General features: G+C 49.9%; 1 protein-coding gene and 1 pseudogene across 1 annotated transcript in view; one reads left to right on the top strand and one right to left on the bottom strand.

The window, feature by feature from the left end:
- The window catches only part of CRYBG2 (crystallin beta-gamma domain containing 2), a 34,971-nt gene that overhangs the window by 4,586 nt on the left and 16,419 nt on the right, over positions 1 to 13,966 (bottom strand). The window contains exons 8-17 of the mRNA XM_007979929.3: positions 13,711 to 13,746; positions 13,228 to 13,364; positions 12,940 to 13,066; positions 12,536 to 12,675; positions 12,301 to 12,427; positions 12,033 to 12,065; positions 11,790 to 11,902; positions 7,020 to 7,149; positions 4,307 to 4,446; positions 3,787 to 3,910 (exon numbers count right to left, since the gene is read on the bottom strand). Coding sequence (XP_007978120.3) covers positions 3,787 to 3,910; positions 4,307 to 4,446; positions 7,020 to 7,149; positions 11,790 to 11,902; positions 12,033 to 12,065; positions 12,301 to 12,427; positions 12,536 to 12,675; positions 12,940 to 13,066; positions 13,228 to 13,364; positions 13,711 to 13,746 — 1,107 coding nt within the window. The remainder of the gene's footprint in view (positions 1 to 3,786; positions 3,911 to 4,306; positions 4,447 to 7,019; positions 7,150 to 11,789; positions 11,903 to 12,032; positions 12,066 to 12,300; positions 12,428 to 12,535; positions 12,676 to 12,939; positions 13,067 to 13,227; positions 13,365 to 13,710; positions 13,747 to 13,966) is intronic.
- On the top strand, positions 2,252 to 3,145 carry LOC103225333 (large ribosomal subunit protein eL34-like; annotated as a pseudogene).

Here is a 13,966-nt window from a genome sequence, read left to right as displayed (position 1 = left end):
AATAAGAGTAGTAACAATAGTCACAGCTAACATTTGTTGAGAGCTGACTCACTCAAGCACCGTTCTAAGGGTTTCACCTACATTATTTCAGTCCTCAAAACAGATCCATGACACGTTATCCTCATTTTAAAGATGAGGAAACGAAGGTCTAAGGAGGTACAGTACTTGCCCAAGATTGCAGAGCAAATCCATGTCCACTTCTCTGGGCCTTTATTTCCCCATCTGTAAAATGTGAGGGGTGGAGATAATCTCCAAGATTTCTCCCAGCAATGATGTTATGAGTCTTGAATACAAGGACTATACAAATATCCCTATACAAAGATACACACACTGTCAATGGTGTCACAAGTACAAGTATGTGCAGTCATAAATGTACACCCGGCCGGGCGCAGAGGCTCACGCCTGTAATCCCAGCACTTTGGGAGGCCGAGGCGAGTGGATCACCTGAGGTCAGGAGTTCGAGATCAGCCTGGCCAACATGGCAAAACCCTGTCTCTACCAAAAATACAAAAAAAATTAGCCGAGTGTGGTGGCACACGCCTGTACTCCCAGCTACTCAGGAGGCTGAGGCAGGAGAATCTCTTGAACCCAGGAGATGAAGGTTGCAGTGAGCTGAGATCATGCCACTGCACTCCAGCCTGGGTGACAGAGTAGGGCTCCATCTCAAAAATAAATTAATTAATACAAATAAAACAATGACTGTACTCCCACAGATACACACACACACACACACGTCATCACCAGAGCACACAGAGGCATGGACACAAATAACCTGATGGGCACAGAAATACCCTCAAATGGGAACATGCAAGCGCACATACATACACACACAGCCCATGGCGTTACCATTTATCTGCACATGTGCATTAATGATACTGATGTTCAGACATGAAGGCACGGATGTACAGAAACATATGCAGGCAGTGCTTCCCCAGGTGAGGTATGCTAACTACCAGTGGGTGGTCCATGAGATCACTTTCAGTCCTATGTGGATAAACTTTTTTTTTTTTTGAAATGGAGTCTCGCTCTGTTGCCCAGGCTGGAGTGCAGTGGCCGGATCTCAGCTCACTGCAGGCTCCGCCTCCCAGGTTCACGCCATTCTCCTGCCTCAGCCTCCCAAGTAGCTGGGACTACAGGCGCCCGCCACCTCGCCCGGCTAGTTGTTTGTATTTTTTAGTAGAGACGGGGTTTCACCGTGTTAGCCAGGATGGTCTCGATCTCCTGACCTTGTGATCTGCCCGTCTCGGCCTCCCAAAGTGCTGGGATTACAGGCTTGAGCCACCGCGCCCGGCCAACTTTTTTTTTTTTTGAGACAGGGTCTCACTCTGTCACTCAGGCTGGAGTGCCAGTGGAGCCATCATGACTCACTGCAGCCTCAAACTCCCGGGCTCAGGTGATCCTCCCACCTCAGCCTCCCGAGTAGCTGGGACTATAGCACAGGCCATCACACCTAGCTCATTTCTTTTGTAATTTTTGTAAAGGAACATGGGGTCTCGCCATCTTGCCCAGGCTGGTCTGGAACTCCTGGGCTCAAGCAACCCTCCCTCCTCAGCCTCCCAAAGTGATGAAATTACAGGCGTGAGCCCCCACACCCAGCCTATAACTCATTTTTGAAAAATTAATGGTAATGTATTTATTATGTCTATTAAAAAAAATCAGGCCGGGCACAGTGGCTCAGGCCTGTAATCCCAGCACTTTGGGAGGCCAAGACGGGCGGATCATGAGGTCAGGAGATCAAGACCATCCTGGCTAACACGATGAAACCCTATCTCTACTAAAAATACAAAAAAAATTAGCCACGCGTGGCAGCGGGCGCCTGTAGTCCCAGCTACTCGGGAGACTGAGGTAGGAGCATAGCATGAACCCGGGAGGCAGAGCTTGCAGTGAGCTGAGATCGTGCCACTGCACTCCAGCCTGGGTGATAGAGCGAGACTCCATCTCAAAAAAAAAAGAAAGAAAGAAAGAAAAAATCATATATACACATGAAACTCATGACTTTATAGATATTATTCCTTAGGACAAGGGTAAAGTAAAAAAAAAAATGTGAGGCCGGGCGTGGTGGCTTAAGCCTGTAATCCCAGCACATTGGGAGGCCAAGACGGGCGGATCACGAGGTCAGGAGATCGAGACCATTCTGGCTAACACGGTGAAACCCCGTCTCTACTAAAAAAAAAAAATACAAAAAGAAAAAAAAAAAATGTGATTTTTTTTCTTTTTCCTCTTCTGGGGATGTTGTCTAGAGACACTCAGAATGTTCCAGCATTTGACATATTGTTGTTATAGGTTTTCCTATGGTACAGCCTCTAACAAAACTAGGCAGTCCTGAGCCCCTGGTAATAGAATTGTTGACCTTTATACCAACAAAGTTGGGAAAGCACCAAAATCTGCTTGTGGCGTGTGCCCAGGCAGACTTCAAGGGGTTCATGCTGTGAGTTTCTAAAGTACTTATGAGATTGTCCCAAACAAAAAACATGTCAGGAGGGCCTATGGCGGTTCAACGTGTGCTAAATGTGTTTGTGACAGGATCAAGCCTGTTGGCCTTATGCAGCAGCTGAAAATCATTATGAAAGTGTTGAAGGCACAAGCACAGACTCAGAAAGCTAAATAAAAATTGGGCTGGGGCTAGGCACAGTGGTTCATGCCTGTAATCCCAGAACATTGGGATGCCGAGGCAGGTGGATCACTTGAGGTCAGGAGTTTGAGACCAGCCTGGCCAACATGATGAAACCCCCACCTCTACTAAAAATACAAAAATTAGCTGGGCACAGTGGCTCATGCCTGTAATCCTAGCACTTTGGGAGGCTGAAGTGGGCAGATCACAAGGTCAGGAGTTTGAGACCAACCTGGCCAACACAGTGAAACCCTGTTTCTACTAAAAATACAAAAAATTAGCCGGGTATGGTGGTAGGCACCTGTAATCCCGGCTACTTGGGAGTCTGAGGCAGGAGAATTGCTTGAACCCAGGGGGCAGAGGTTGCAGTGAGCCGAGATCATGCCATTGCACTCCAGCCCAGGCAACAGTGTGACATTCCATCTCGAAACACAAAAAACAAAAACTAAAAAACCCCCCAAAATTAGCCAGTTGTGGTAGCACATGCTTGTAATCCCAGCTACTTGGGAGGATGAGGTAGGAGAATCACTTGAACCTGGGAGGTAGAGGTTGCAGCGAACCGAGATTGTGCCATTGCACTCCAACCTTCAACCTGGGCAACAAGAGCAAAACTCCATCTTAAAAAAAAAAAAAAAAAAAGGGCTAGGCATGGTGGCTCATGTCTGTAATCCCAGCACATTGGGACACCGAGGCAGGTGGATCACTTGAGGTCAGGAGTTCGAGACCAGCCTGACCAACATGGTGAAACCCAGCCTCTACTAAAAATACAAAAATTAGCTGAGCGTGGTGGCACGTGCCTGTGGTCCCAGTTACTTGGGAGGCTGAGGCACAAGAATCACTTAAACCTGGGAGGTGGAGGTTGCAGTGAGCCAGGATGTTGCCACAGCACTCCAGTCTTTGTGACAGAGCAAGACTCTGTCTCAAAAAAAAAAAAAAAAAGAAAAAAAAAGCTTTTTTGAGAAATAAAAATTAATTAAAAGACTTTTAGAAAGAGAGTTAATCTAGAGAAAAATATTAAGTAGACAATGGCTCAAGAGGAATGACGATGTGGCAAAAATTGTGACCAAAGTACACAAATGCTGTGTTTGGGAAACACACAGCTAGACACTCATCCAGAAAGGCCTGCCCAGACACGCTCAGCCCCAGACATGCTCAGCTCCAGCCACGCTACCCACCTGCTTGATGGGGTAGAGGGAGCCCACCCTCTGAGTGCCACTGTAGGTCAGCCAGTTGGTGATCTCGCAGCTTCCCACTAGCCACTGGCGGCCCCGGAAGTCACTGTGTTCACACAGCACCCAACTGGGCCCAGCAGGTGTCAGGGACACAGAGAAGAGCACAGACACACAGACAGACAGGTAGAGGAGGAGACACAGACGTCAAAACGTTCTCCACCTCCTCTTCTCTCATGCAGGGATTCCTCTGCCTGGAATAGGGTTCCCAGGGCGGAGAGGGAGGCTGGGAAGTAGATTTGGGGTTTGCAGGGTAAAGTAGGATCCTGAGAAGCCCACCAAGCTGAGGTCTAAGCCCTGAGAGCCAGTGACCCTTCTCAGTCTGCACTTCTCCCTCCTTCCTGGCTTGGAGGGGAGTGGGGCAAAAGTGGGGAGGGGAAAGAGGCCAGAGACCCCCAGGATCTCCGTCTTGCCATGACTCATCCCACCAGCAGCCCCCGCACCCGTGCCTCCCCTCAGCACTCACACGCCCCCCTTGATCCGCACGGACAGCACGTGGTTGTTGAAGCCCTCGGCTTGCAGGCTCCGCACCTCCCTGCTGAGCTCGATCTCCTTCCCCTCGAAGCACTGGAGTCCATACAGGAAAATTGAAGGCTCTGAAAAGTGCTGAGGCCCAGGAGACAGACAAGGGTGAGGCTCTGAGAGCCCAAGTCCCAGACAGAGTCCCACAATCCCAGACACCCAGACTCCCAGATCTGTATGTCAGGCCTTCTTCCCTCCTGAGCTCAGTTCTGCAGGGCCACCGACTCTTGGACGCTGGCAGCTGAGTGCCCCCGATTCTCAGAGGCAGTAAGTGCCAGGCTGGGCCCCCAATTTCCCCCTCAAACCTCCTCTCTGGTAAATAGCACTTCTCAGAACTAACCTGGCACTCTGAGCCAGGATGGAAACCCGGGGCTTTTTTTTTTTTTTTTTTTGAGATGGAGTCTTGCTCTTGTTGCCCAGGCTAGAGTGCAGTGGCGCAATATTGGCTCACTGCAACCTCCGCCTCCCGGCTTCAAACAATTCTTCTGCCTCAGCCTTCTGAGTAGCTGCAATTACAGGCACGTGCCACAATGCTCGGCTAATTTTTGTACTTTTAGTAGAGACGGGGTTTCGCCGTGTTAGCCTGGTTGGTCTCGAACTCCTGACCTCAGGTGATCTGTCCACCTTGGCCTACCAAAGTGCTAGGATTACAGGAGTAATCCTGTAATTACATCACGCCTGGCCTAGATTTTTTTTTTTTTTTTTGAGACGGAGTCTCGCTCTGTTGCCCAGGCTGGAGTGCAGTGGTGCAATCACAGCTCACTGTAGCCTCAACTTCCTGGGCTAAAGTGATCCTCCCACCTCAGCCTCCTGAGTAGCTGGGACTCTGCTACCATGCCTAGCTAATTTTTTGTAGAGACAGGGTCTCACCATGTTGCCCAGGCAGGTCTCAAACTCCTAGGCTCAAGTGATCCTCCTGCCTTAGCCTCCCGAAGTGCTAGAATTCATTTACTTAATTTTTTTGAGATGGAGTCTCACTCTGTCACCCAGGCTTGAGTACAGTGGCGCAATCTCAGCTCACTGTAATCTCCACCTTTAAAGTTCAAGCAATTCTCCTGCTTCAGCCTCCCAAGTAGCTGGGATTACAGGCAAGAGCCACTATGCCCGGCTAATTTTTGTAGAGACGGGGTTTCATCATGTAGGCTAGTCTAAAACTCCTGACCTCATGATCTGCCCGCCTCAGCCTCCCAAAGTGCTAGAACTACAGGCGTGAGCCAACATGCCCGGCCCAAAGTACTAGAATTATAGGTACAAGCCACCGCACCTGGCCTCATTCTAGATTTCTCCTTTTCCTCTTCATGATAACAATAACAACAATAATACTGATAATAATAGCAGCTCACATTCATCAGGGTTTACTACAGGCCATATTATGCTAAGCGCTTTACCTGATCTCATTATAACTCTTCAATAACCCTATAAGGTAGAAGCTATTATCATCCCCCACTTAATAGGGAGGAAACAGGGTGAAGAGGGTAAATCACTTGCTCAGGGACCTAAAGCCGGGCTTCAGAACCAGGTTTATCTGTCTTCAGAGCCCAACATGTAGTTGCAAAGGACTAGGACCCCAGAACCAGCTGCCTGGGGGAGAGCCTGGCTTTGCCCGTTACCAACTATGTGACCTGGAGCCTGTGGCTTAGTTTCCACATCTGGAAAAGGGAGATAATAATGGGAACACACCTCTCAGCGTTGTGGAGAAGATTAAAAAGGTTTAGTATATGTGGCAAGCCTTTTTTTTTTCTTTGAGACAGAGTCTTGTTCTGTCACCCAGGCTGGAGTACAGTGACATTCTCGTGGGTTCAAGCGAATCTCCTGTCTCAGCCTCCCAAGTAGCTGGGATTACAGACATGCGCCACCACATCCGGCTAATTTTTGTATTTTTAGTAGAGACAGAATTTCACCATGTTGGCCAAGCTGGTCTCGAACCCTTTACCTCAGGTAATCCGCCCGCCTCGGCCTCTCAAAGTGCTGGGATTACAGGCATGAGCCACCGCGCCTGGCTGGTGTGAAGTCTTTCAATTTTAAACACCATCTGGCACATACTATGCACTCAGTAAGCATCACCTGTTCTGACTGGGTACTGCCACCACTGGCCACACAGTCAGTCACCAAGTCCTACAGATGCTAGCCCCTTATTGTGGTCACTTCCATCCATCTCTTCCTAGGTGAAGGACATCACAATTCACTCTGGGTCATTGTAGCAGCAACCCCACTGCCTTGCCCCTTCCCATTGGTCTGCAGCAGGCAGGGCCATCTTTTTAGCTGGTCCTGTCACTCCTCCCTGCGTGGAACATCACCTTGGCAGCACTGGCCCCTGCCCCACCCAGCCCTGAGTGTCAGTCCCACCATCCCCGCACCACTTCTGTATCTGGATGCACCACTCTGCATGTAATCTTTATGTCTATGGGACCATGGGTTCCTTACAGGTAGTGCTGTGTCCGATTTCTTTCCCATGTCCCCAGGTCCTGTCTCAGTGGGTACTCAACGAAGAGCTAGCAAACTAAACTGGCTTTACAGCCCCAGAGTCAAGGGGACCTAGGGGGGTTCTATAAACACTGGAGTCAACCCCTGCACCAGCACACAGGTTCTGTGTCCAGAACTCCCCCAGCAGCAACTTCCGCTTCCAGGATTGCCTGGAACCGGACATGGAAACTCACCAGGGATACCTTCTGGAGAGAGCCCAGGACCGTAGAGGCTAGGCAGCCCATGGCTGTGAGAGTGGGGAACTCGCCCTCACAGAGAATGTGCTGGTCACCCTCGAAGTTCTTCTCATCAAACAGGATCCAGCTGGGGAAGGGGAAGAAATGGAGGGTATGTGAGCCTACCTGTCCTTGGCCTGCCCAGGTTCCCCTGAGATACAGAAGAGGGAATGAAGACTTGATCATGACCCCCTGTCCCAGGGGAGGTCAAGGATGAACAGGCACTACAGCAGCAGGGAATGAGGTCAGACTTAAGAAAAGACTGAATGAGGCCAGGCGTGGTGGCTCAAGCCTATAATCCCAGCACTTTGGGAGGCCAAGACGGGCAGATCACGAGGTCAAGAGATCGAGACCATCCTGGCTAACACGGTGAACTTCGTCTGTACTAAAAAATACAAAAATCTAGCCGGCGAGGTGGCGGGCACCTGTAGTCCCAGCTACTCAGGAGGCTGAGGCAGGAGAATGGCATAAACCCGGGAGGCGGAGCTTGCAGTGAGCTGAGATCTGGCCACTGCACTCCAGCCTGGGCGACAGAGCGAGACTCCATCTCAAAAAAAAAAAAAAGAAAAAGAAAAGACTGAATGAAATCATACTGCCCCTATGGAGGGGAATTTGGCAATATTAAGCAAAACTCCATGAGTAATTACTCAGCAATCTCATACCTAGGAAGCCATCCCAAGGACACCCTTTGAGAACATGAAATAACACATGCAGGAGGCTATTCATTATAGTACTTCAGCAACAGAGAAGGGTGGAAGCAGCCCAGATGTCCATCAATAGTGGATTGGCTGAATAAATTAAGAAAAAGTAGAGTATAATGCAGCAGTTAAGTGGAATGAAAAAGAGCTCTTAAAGGGATATAAAGTGATCTCCAAACAGATGAAAAAAGTAGGTGCATAACAGTGTTTATAGCAAACTTCCTTTAAAAAACTGAGATACAATTCACATGCCATAAAATTCACACTATGTTGTTGTTGTTGTTGTTGTTGTTGTTGTTGTTGTTGAGATGGAGTTTCACTATTGTTGCCCAGGCTGGAACGCAATGGCGCGATCTCAGCTCACCGCAACCTCCACCTCCTGGGTTCAAGCAATTCATCAGCCTCCCGAGTAGCTGGGACTACAGGCATGTGCCACCATGCCCAGCTAATTTTGTATTTTTAGCAGAGATGGGGTTTCACCATGTTGGCCAGGCTGGTCTCGAGCTCCTGACCTCAAATGATCCGCCTACCTCGGCCTCCCAGAGCGTCCTCCCACCGCACCTGGCCAAAATTCACACTTTTAAAGTGTACAATTTAGTGTTTTTTTATTATATTAACCTGGTTATAGTATGCTCCCTTTTGTGTAAGAAAATGGAGGAGAAGGAAAACAAAATATAAATATTTGGTTTCTATAGTTATATGGAAATTTATGAGTGTATATTTGCTTTTTTTTTTTTTTTTTTTTTTTTTTGAGACGGAGTCTCGCTCTGTCGCCTAGCTCGCCCGGCTAGTTTTTTTGTATTTTTTTAGTAGAGACGGTGTTTCACCGTGTTAGCCAGAATGGTCTTGATCTCCCAACCTCGTGATCCGCCCATCTCAGCCTCCCAAAGTGCTGGGATTACAGGCTTGAGCCACCGCGCCCGGCCATATTTGCTTATATCTTAACAACAATAACAAAAAAGCCAGTGGATGAATACACCAAACACCAAACAAACAAACAAACAAAAGATTTCTACCAGGGGGAGAGAGGGAAAAAGGTGGCAGGGACAGAAATGAAAGCTATTGGCTTTGGAATTGTTATAGGCTGAATGTCTGTGTCCTCCCAAAATCATATGCTAAAGCCATAACCCTCAATGTAATGGTATTCAGAGGCGGGGCCTTTTGGAGGTAATTTGGTGTAGAGGGGGTCATGAGGGTGGGACCCATGATGGGATTAGTGTCCTTAAAAGAAGAGGAAGGGGCCGGGTGTCCCAACACTTTGGGAAGCCGAGGCGGGCAGATCACCTGAGGTCAGGAGTTCAAGGCCAGCCTGACCAACATGAAGAAATCTCCTCTCTACTAAAAATACAAAAATCAACTGGGTGTGGTGGCGCATGCCTGTAATCCCAGGTACTTAGGAGGCTGAGGCAGGAGAATTGCTTGAACCCGGGAGGCAGAGGTTTCAGAGAACTGAGATTGCGCCATTGCACTACAACCTGGGCAACAAGAGTGAAACTCCATCTCAAAAAAAAAAAAAAAAAAAAAAAAAAAGAAGAGGAAGAGACAGGAGCTCCTACTCTCTCTCTTCACTACATGAGAACACAGTGAGAAGATGGCCTTCTGCAAACCAGGAAGAAAGGCCTCACTGGGGAAGTGAAGTGGCCAGCACCTTGATCTTGAATTTCCTAGTGTCCCGAATTGTGAGAGAATAAATTTCTCTTATTTAAACTACACAAACTATGGTATTTTGTGATAGCAGCCTGAGCTAAGGCAGGAACCACGTAAATATTTCATGTAATAATTATTATTTTAGAGATAAGATCTTACTGTGTTGCGCAGGCTGGAGTGCAGTGCTGTGATCATAGCTCACTGCAGCCTCCAACTTCTGGGCTCAAACAATCCTCCCATCTTAGCCTCCTGAGTAGGTAGTACTACAGGTGCATGACACCACACCCACCTAATTAAAAATTTTTCTGTTGAGACAGGGTCTCCTTATGTTGCCCAGGTGGGTCTTGAACTCCTGGACTCCTGCCTCAGCCTCCCAAAGTGCTGGGATTACAGGCATGAGCCACTGTGCCCAGCTTCATGGCAATTATTCATAGGAAAACAGAATTAGGGCCAGGTGCAGTGGCTCACACCTGTAATTCCAACACTTTGGGAGACCAAGAAGGGAGGATTGCTTGAGCCCAGAAGTTTGAAACCAGCCTAAGTAACAAAGTGAGACCCCCATCTCTAGAAAAAAGTTAAAAAATTAGCTGGGCATGGTGGTGTGCACCTATGGTCCCAGCTTCTCAGGAGGCTGAAGCAGGAGGATCCCTTGAGCCCAGGAGGTCAAGGCTGCAGTGAGCTGTGTTCACACCACTGCACTGCAGCCCGAATGGAAAGTGAGACCCTGTCTCAAACAAAAACAAAAACGAATCCAGAAATAGATAAAAATGAAAAGTATTCCTTAAAACTGAAAATCAATTAATGAACCTAACTGTATATTAGGTTGGTGACATAACTACACACACAAAAGTATTATTTCAAATGTGTTTAAGACACAGTAATTTGAACTAATACATAACAAACAGGTTATAGGTGAATATCCTGAGGACAAAAAGAACCACAAGAGGCCAGGCGCACTGGCTCATGCCTGTAATTCCAGCACTTTGGGAGGCCGAGGGAGGTGGATCACAAGGTCAAGAGTTTGAGACCAGCCTGACCAACATCGTGAAACCCCATCTCTACTAAAAATACAAAAATTAGCTGGGCGTGGTGGTGGGCACCTGTATTCCCAGCTACTTGGAAGGCTGAAGCAGAATTGCTTGAACCCAGGAGGCGGAGGTTGCAGTGAGCCAAGATAGTGCCACTGCACTCCCATCTGGGCAACAGAGCGAGACTCCATCTCAAAAAAAAAAAAAAAAAAAAAAAAAAACACACAGGAAACTCCCAACAGCATTCAGTGGTTTTTACTATTAGTTGTGATATGGGCGTTATAACTTTGAAACACCTAGCATGCAGATTTTGGTCTCTAAATACCATTTACCACTAAAAGGAACCAGCGTTCCATGGCAAATAGCCAATTCTAGATTTGGAGCAAAAAAGAATGTACAAAGTGATCCTGGAGTATCTTATATCAAGAAAATTATCAAAACTACTAGGGTCGCCAGGTGCAGTGGCTCATGCCTGTAATCCCAGCACTTTGGGAGGCTGAGGTGGGTGGATCACCTGAGGTTGATAATTCAAGACCAGCCAGACCCACATGGAGAAACCCCATCTCTACTAAAAATACAAAATTAGCTGGGCTTGGTAGCACATGCCTATAATCCCAGCTACTTGGGAAGGCTGAGGCAGGAGAATCGCTTGAACCTGGGAGGCAGAGGTTGCGATGAGCTGAGATCGCACCATTGCACTCCAGCCTGGGCAACAGAGCAAAACTCCGTCTCAAAAACAAAAACAAAAAACAACAACAACAACAAAAACTACTGGGGTCGGCCGGGCACGGTGGCTCATTCCTGTAACCCCAGCTCTTTGGAAGTCGGAGGTGGCAGATAGCTTGAGCCCAGGAGTTTGAGATCAGCCTGGACAACATGACGAAACCTGCCCCAAGGACCTTATTTGGATGCTGAGAAAAACAAGTTAATTTCACAAATGTATTTTTGAGACAATAGGAGAAATCTGAACACGGATTGGGTATTGAGTAGTATGAACAAATTGTTATTAATTTTATTAGATGTGATAATGACTTCTGGCTACGTGGGGAAAAAGGGACACACGTTGAAGTGTTTACCCATGAAATTTTACGTTGGGTCAAGGATTTAAAATACTCCACTGAAAATTTAAAAGAGCACACGGATAGAGGAAATAGGATTTATCTTTATATTATACAATCTACAGTTTTACATTTTCCATTAAAACCTTATTTTATTTTGTTTATTTTAAAATTGAAAGGCGCAAGACAGAACAGCTCATCCCAAGGTAGCCAAAGGAAGGAAATCATTTGAAAGACTCTCCTGCAGCCCCGCCTCTGCCCCAGCGCCCCCAGCCCTTCACCCCTCCACGTCCTCACCTGCCGCCGTGGACTCTGCAGGACTGAGGTCGGAAGGAGGCGGGCAGAGCGGCCTGGTCATCTTCGAAGGAGAAGTGGTCGCCCAGAAAGTCGGGGCGGGAGAAAAGCTGAATCTGGAGTCAGAGAGGGGAGATGAGGGGAAGAAGGGCGATGGAGTAGGGCCGAGAACAGTGGGGAGGGGAGAGGTTTGAAACGAGGGGAGAGACTGGAGCCCAAAGACTCCCTGCGGGGTCCCCGACTTACCTTTGAGACGAAGTGCAGATCGTGCTCCCCGACCTGAAGGGAGGGGCGGAATTGAGAATTAGGGAGAGTGCCAGCCCCCCGCCTCCGCTCCTCTAGGTTTCAGTACTGCCCACCCCGCGGCCGCACCCTTGGCCCCGCCGCCTCCCAAGGCCCCGCCCCGAGCGCCCAGGCAGGTCCTCCAGCCCGCTACCTCTGCGTGGGGGCGGGGCGCACCCGAACTCCAGGTCCCGCCACCGGGGAGGCCCCGCCCCCCGCGGCCGGCACGCACCTGTAGGACCGGCTGTAGCGAAGCGAGGGCGCTGTTGCCGGCGCCCCAGTCCTCGCAGTTACGGTACACGCCCTTCTCCAGCACGTACTGTTCCCCGGAGAAGCCCACCTCCTGGTAGGCCACCCACCTGCAGGAAGGACGGGGCGCGGGTCAGCTGGGACAGAGCCTGCACCTCTCCTGGAACCGCCCCCGGCTCACCTGGGCCCAACTCGCTCCCGGAGCCCGGGTCACTTACACGCCGCTGAGCACGTGAATGGCCTGTGTGCTGGGGCCGTGTTGCACCAGCTCCACATCCGGCAATGCCTTGCTCACCTCCACGCCATGCCCCTCGAAGTCCATGGCCTCAAATAGCACGACGGCCGGGTCCCCAAAGTCCTGGGTTCCCAGGGACAGTCAGGTCTTTCCCGCCCACAAACCGAAACCCCTGGGAGTGCCCAGACCCGAGGGTCACAGCCCACCCCGGGGAATTAGGGGTGAGGCTGACAGTACGGCCTGGAGAAGAGCAGCAGAGGGAAGAGAGGCTAGACCTCTGGGAACACTTCCAGGGAGAACAAGGAAAGGGGGTACAAATTCTTCCCTCCACAAATTGTACTGGGGGAGGTCTGCCTGGGGCCAGATGAGCCAATTGCCTTTGCTTACCGTCCGGATGACCCGGAGGGAGGTCAGCATCTCGTCATAGCCTCCCCAGTGTGACCAGTCTGGGTATTCCCCCTCCTCCAGCAGATACTGGTGGCCCCGAAAGCCCTCCTTCTCGTAGCCCACCCAGCTGGGAAAAGCAGAAGGACGGACAGGCAGGTTCAGTCATAGGAGGCCCATGGATGAATGAGACAGCTGTCCCCACCCCTACGCGGCCCAGGTCACTCCCCACTCCCAAGGGTAAAGGCCAGTGGAGGTGATGAAATGGAAGGAAGGGTCCTGAGTTCTCACCAGCCCCCGAGAACTCTCAGGGACCCCACAGAGGCCAGGTGGGGGCTCTGGCTGTCCTCTGGCTGCTGAAGGTTGTAGATGTCTTGGCTCACTTCCCAGCTGCGGCCCTGAAAGCCGGGGGCCTCATATACCACAGCCTGGGGGAAAACGGGTGTCAGGATGGCAGGGAGTCATCTGGACCCAAACACACTCAGCCAGCTCAGGAATGGCTCTGCCCAGCATCAGGCCAATGTGGCACCCCCAAGTCCTCCCACCTTCTCACTGAACTCCATCCCCTTACCCGATTCCTGTCTCTACTCTGACCTCTGACCTTCTTACACATCAAAAGCAAGTTCCCAGTGAGCCCATCAGGTCCTATCTCCCTAGACCCAGCTTCTGGCCCCCAGTGCCCTCCTCTCTGGATTTCCTGTCCAGACCATGATAACCAGACACCTGCACCCCACCACCAAAGGCCCTCTTTGGCTCTTAAGCCCAGACTCTTACCCTCGGCTCCCCTGGCTTCTCCACACTTGGGCAGCCCTGCAGAGGAGACAGAGCTGAGACACCAGCCCAGAGATGGGAAAGACAGATGGGGCTGGGGATCTAGGATTTTCTTGATCCTGAGAACCCCAACCCCATGTCTTCCCTCTTCCCCCACCTCTTAGGTTAATCCTCCCTCTCCTTCCACTCCCATTCCCAATAGCAGCTCCCAGGAAGCAGTCTCCAAGGGGTGCTGTTTTAACTTCATCCCCCGTCCCTT

Source organism: Chlorocebus sabaeus, chromosome 20 (genome assembly GCF_047675955.1).
Source record: "Chlorocebus sabaeus isolate Y175 chromosome 20, mChlSab1.0.hap1, whole genome shotgun sequence".
In the NCBI taxonomy this organism is placed as follows: domain Eukaryota; kingdom Metazoa; phylum Chordata; class Mammalia; order Primates; family Cercopithecidae; genus Chlorocebus; species Chlorocebus sabaeus.
Note: the sequence above shows the minus strand (reverse complement) of the source record. Positions and strands in the feature narration are given on the sequence as shown.